General features: G+C 45.5%; 1 protein-coding gene across 1 annotated transcript in view; it reads right to left on the bottom strand.

The window, feature by feature from the left end:
- LOC122246676 (uncharacterized) overlaps window positions 1-5,000 on the bottom strand; it is a 13,272-nt gene that overhangs the window by 7,027 nt on the left and 1,245 nt on the right. The window contains exon 2 of the mRNA XM_086555167.1: window positions 1,323-1,412. Within this exon, the coding sequence (XP_086411293.1) occupies window positions 1,323-1,412 (90 nt within the window). The remainder of the gene's footprint in view (window positions 1-1,322; window positions 1,413-5,000) is intronic.

The raw sequence follows: 5,000 nt of genomic DNA, 5'->3' as shown, positions 1-5,000 counted from the left end.
ATAGCAGTGATAGTGATGATAATGATGATGCTGATAATAAGGATAGTAATGATGATTGATAATAACAAAATAATGATGATAATAATAATAATAATAATAACACTACTACTACTAATAATAATAAAAACAATGATATTAATGATAAAAATGATTATGATAATACCGATAATTATGATTCTGAAAATGATATCAATAATCAGAACAAAAATGATAATTTTGATAGTAACAATGATAATGATAATAATGATAATAGTAAAAAAATAATGATAATAATGATAATAGTCAAAAGATAATGATAATAGTAATTACAATAATAATGATAAAGGTTATAATGATGATAATGACCATACTAATAATGGGAAGGATAATAATAATGATAGTAATAATGATAATGATGATGATAGTAATAATAATGATAATGATGATGATAGTAATAATGATAATGATAATAATGATAATGATAATAATGATAGTAATAATAATAATGATAATAATGATAGTAATAATGATAATGATAATAATGATGATAAAGATGATAATAATGCTAATAATAATGATAATAATAATAACAATAATGATAATGGTGATAAGGATAAAAATATTACTACTATTACTAATCATGATGATAGAAATAATCATAATAATGAAGATAATAATAAATCGATAATAATGATGATAAGGATAATAATAATAGTAATAATAACAATAATGATAGTAATAATATTAATGATAATAAAGTTGATGATGATAATAATAAGAGCAATAATAATGATGACAATGACAATATCAATAATGATAAAAAAAAGAGAGGCAGAGCAAGAAAGAAAGAAAGAGAGAAAGAAAGAAAGAAAGAAAGAGATAGAATGAAAGAGAGAAAGAGTGAAAAAAAGGAAAGAGAGAGAGAAAGAAAGAAAATAAAAGAGAGAAAGAGTGAAAAAAAAGGAAAGAGGGAGAGAAAAAGAAAAAGAAAAGAAGAGAGAGAGAGAGAGAGAGAGAGAGAGAGAGAGAGAGAGAGAGAGAGAGAGAGAGAGAGAGAGAGAGAGAGAGAGAGAGAGAGAGAGAGAGAGTCATTTCGCTTCCGGGAAAGAAAGAAAGAAAGAGATAGAATGAAAGAGAGAAAGAGTGAAAAAAAGGAAAGAGAGAGAGAAAAAAAGAAAATAAAAGAGAGAAAGAATGAAAAAAAAGGAAAGAGGGAGAGAAAAAGAAAAGAAAAGAAAAGAAAAGAGAGAGAGAGAGAGAAAACGAGACAGCCAGACAGCGAGGCGAGCAGAAAAGCGAAAAGCGAGCGACCACGCAAATAGCTGCTCATTACGCCAACTCACCCGGAATGCCGTGGGGGTCCCGCTGAGAGAAGTACTCGACCAGGTCCTGTAGGATTCTCTCGGGAGTGAGGGGTTCCTCGCCGAGCCATGCTGGGGGGAGAGGGGAGGGGAAAGAGGGGGGGTTAGTCGAGGGGGAGGTGGGTTTGGTTGGGTTTGTGTTTGTGGGTGAGGGTGGGTTTGGTTGTGTGTGGGTGAGGGTGGGTTTGGTTGTGTGGGTGAGGGTGTGTGGGTTTGGGTGGGTTTGTGTGAGGGTGGGTTGAGGGTGGGTTTGGGAGTGAGGGGTTCTTCGCCGAGCCATGCTGGGGGGAGAGGGGAGAGGAAAGAGGGGGGGTTAGTCGAGGGGGAGGTGGGTTTGGTTGGGTTTGTGTTTGTGGGTGAGGGTGGGTTTGGGTTTATGGATGAGGGTGGGTTTGGTTGTGTGGGTGAGGGTGTATGGGTTTGGGTGTGTGTGGGTGAGGGTGGGTTGAGGGTGGGTTTGGGTGTGTGGGTGAGGGTGTATGGGTGAGGGTGGGTTTGGGTGTGTGTGAGGGTGGGTTTGGGTGGGTTGAGGGTGGGTTTGGGTGAGGGTGGGTTGAGGGTGGGTTTGGGAGTGAGGGGTTCTTCGCCGAGCCATGCTGGGGGGAGAGGGGAGAGGAAAGAGGGGGGGTTAGTCGAGGGGGAGGTGGGTTTGGTTGGGTTTGTGTTTGTGGGTGAGGGTGGGTTTGGGTTTATGGATGAGGGTGGGTTTGGTTGTGTGGGTGAGGGTGTGTGGGTTTGGGTGGGTTTGTGTGAGGGTAGGTTGAGGGTGGGTTTGGGCGTGTGTGGGTTGAGGGTGGGTGAGGGTGTGTGTGAGGGTGGGTTTGGGTGTGTGGGTGAGGGTGGGTTTGGGTGTGTGGGTGAGGGTGGGTTTGGGTGTGTGGGTGAGGGTGGGTTTGGGTGTGTGGGTGAGGGTGGGTTTGTGTGAGGGTGGGTTTGGGTGTGTGGGTTGAGGGTGGGTTTGGGTTTGAGGGTGGGTTTGGGTGTGTGGGTGAGGGTGGGTTTGGGTGTGTGGATGAGGGTGGGTTTGTGTGAGGGTGGGTTTGGGTGTGTGGGTTGAGGGTGGGTTTGGGTTTGAGGGTGGGTTTGGGTGTGTGAGTGAGGGTGTGTTTGGGTGTGTGGGTGAGGGTGGGTTGAGGGTGTGTGGGCGAGGGTGGGTTTGGGTGTGTGGGTTGAAGGTGGGTTGAGGGTGGGTTTGGGTGTGTGAGTGAGGGTGGGTTTGGGTGTGTGGGTGAGGGTGGGTTTGTGTGAGGGTGGGTTTGGGTGTGAGTGAGGGTGGGTTTGGGTGTGTGGGTGAGGGTGGGTTTGGATGTGTGGATGAGGGTGGGTTTGTGTGAGGGTGGGTTTGGGTGTGTGGGTTGAGGGTGGGTTTGGGTTTGAGGGTGGGTTTGGGTGTGAGTGAGGGTGGGTTCGGGTGTGTGGGTGAGGGTGGGTTTGGGTGTGTGGATGAGGGTGGGTTTGGGTGTGAGTGAGGGTGGGTTCGGGTGTGTGGGTGAGGGTGGGTTTGGGTGTGTGGGTTGAGGGTGGGTTTGGGTTTGAGGGTGGGTTTGGGTGTGAGTGAGGGTGGGTTCGGGTGTGTGGGTGAGGGTGGGTTTGGGTGTGTGGGTGAGGGTGGGTTTGGGTGTGTGGGTTGAGGGTGGGTTTGGGTTTGAGGGTGGGTTTGGGTGTGTGGGTGAGGGTGGGTTTGTGTGAGGGTGGGTTTGGGTGTGTGGGTTGAGGGTGGGTTTGGGTTTGAGGGTGGGTTTGGGTGTGTGAGTGAGGGTGTGTTTAGGTGTGTGGATGAGGGTGGGTTGAGGGTGTGTGGGCGAGGTCGGGTTTTGGTGTGTGAGTGAGGGTGGGTTTGGGTGTGTGGGTTGAGGGTGGGTTTGGGTTTGAGGGTGGGTTTGGGTGTGAGTGAGGGTGGGTTCGGGTGTGTGGGTGAGGGTGGGTTTGGGTGTGTGGGTGAGGGTGGGTTTGGGTTTGTAGGTTGAGGGTGGGTTTGGGTTTGAGGGTGGGTTTGGGTGTGTGGGTGAGGGTGGGTTTGTGTGAGGGTGGGTTTGGGTGTGGGGGTGGGGGGGGGTTTGGGTTTGAGGGTGGGTTTGGGTGTGTGAGTGAGGGTGTGTTTAGGTGTGTGGATGAGGGTGGGTTGAGGGTGTGTGGGCGAGGTCGGGTTTTGGTGTGTGAGTGAGGGTGGGTTTGGATGTGTGGGTGAGGGTGGGTTGACGGTGGGTTTGGATGTGTGGGTGAGGGTGGGTTGACGGTGGGTTTGGATGTGTGGGTGAGGGTGGGTTGACGGTGGGTTTGGGTGTGTGTGGGTGAGGGTGGGTTTGTGTGAGGGTGGGTTGAGGGTGGGTTTGGGTGTGTGTGTGTGACGGTTGGGGGGAGTCACTAGGGGGGATTGGGAGAGGATGGTGGTGGGGGAGGGATAGGCCTTGAGAGGAAAACTGTCGTATGATTATGATAGCAATCATGGCTGGCCACGAGGGTTGGACGAAAAATGAAGTGTGTATATATAGATACACACATATAAGTGCATATATATATATATATATATATATATATATATATATATATATATATATATATATATATATATATATATATATATATATATATGCACACACACACACACACACACACACACACACACACACACATATATATATATATATATATATATACATATATATATATATATATATATATATATATATGTATATATATATATACATATATATATATATATATATATATATATATATATATATATAGATATATATATATATATACATATATATATATACACACTCACATAAACGCATATACATAGAGACAGATCGATGGATAGATAGATAGATATAGATACATAATGTGCGTGCGCGCGTCTGGCTATACATATTGTACAGTATTCATAACATTCACTCCATCCCTTGTTTAGTCATCAGCAATATCGTCCAGTCTCATTCTCCAATTGTCGTTTTTTTGCCCGCTCTATTCATCTAACACAAACTCTTAACTATTCTTTCCGCGATAACATTTATAAGAATCCTTTTGTCATTTCATTTGCTCGTTTAGAGGGAGCTTTAAAGGTCCTCTTTGCGACTTTCTCCTTGGCATCGTCTCTCACCAAAGTGTAGCGGCGGCTGGCACGGTTTGGCACTCGCCTCTCCTCGTTTGTCGTCTGGGATGGGGCTCTCAACGGGCCTGCTCCCTCGTTAACCTTTCTCCTGTTTCGCTCTTTTATGAATCTCGTGCCATTCAGCTCGAAAAGGCAGATTCACGGGGACGGGCCTCCTCAAAGGCGAGTCACCGAGTTGTATTGCGAGGATTCTCCGCCTTTCGTTCTCTCTCCCTCTTCCTATGGCTCAGGCATACATACCCATGCATGGGTGGGTACACACGGACGAACATACTCACTGAACAACTCTGGTGATACATACAGATAAACACACACACGCACACGCACATACACGCACGCACACACACACACACACACACATACACACTGACTCACTTACACATTACGCCCATACGACATCTCCAGCTCCCAGTCCTCGTGTACTCATGGCGCACTAAGTCTAACGCAGAGTGACGGACGAATGAGGATGAATTGCATAATGGGAAATTTACAACCATACATTTGTAATGGCACTATATGAGCCTGCCTATTTTCTAATGTTAATT

Source organism: Penaeus japonicus, unplaced genomic scaffold, assembly GCF_977035675.1.
Source record: "Penaeus japonicus unplaced genomic scaffold, GWHDUDI00000001_assembly GWHDUDI00000030, whole genome shotgun sequence".
NCBI classification, from domain to species: Eukaryota; Metazoa; Arthropoda; class Malacostraca; order Decapoda; family Penaeidae; genus Penaeus; species Penaeus japonicus.
This window is presented reverse-complemented; position numbering and strand designations above follow the sequence as displayed.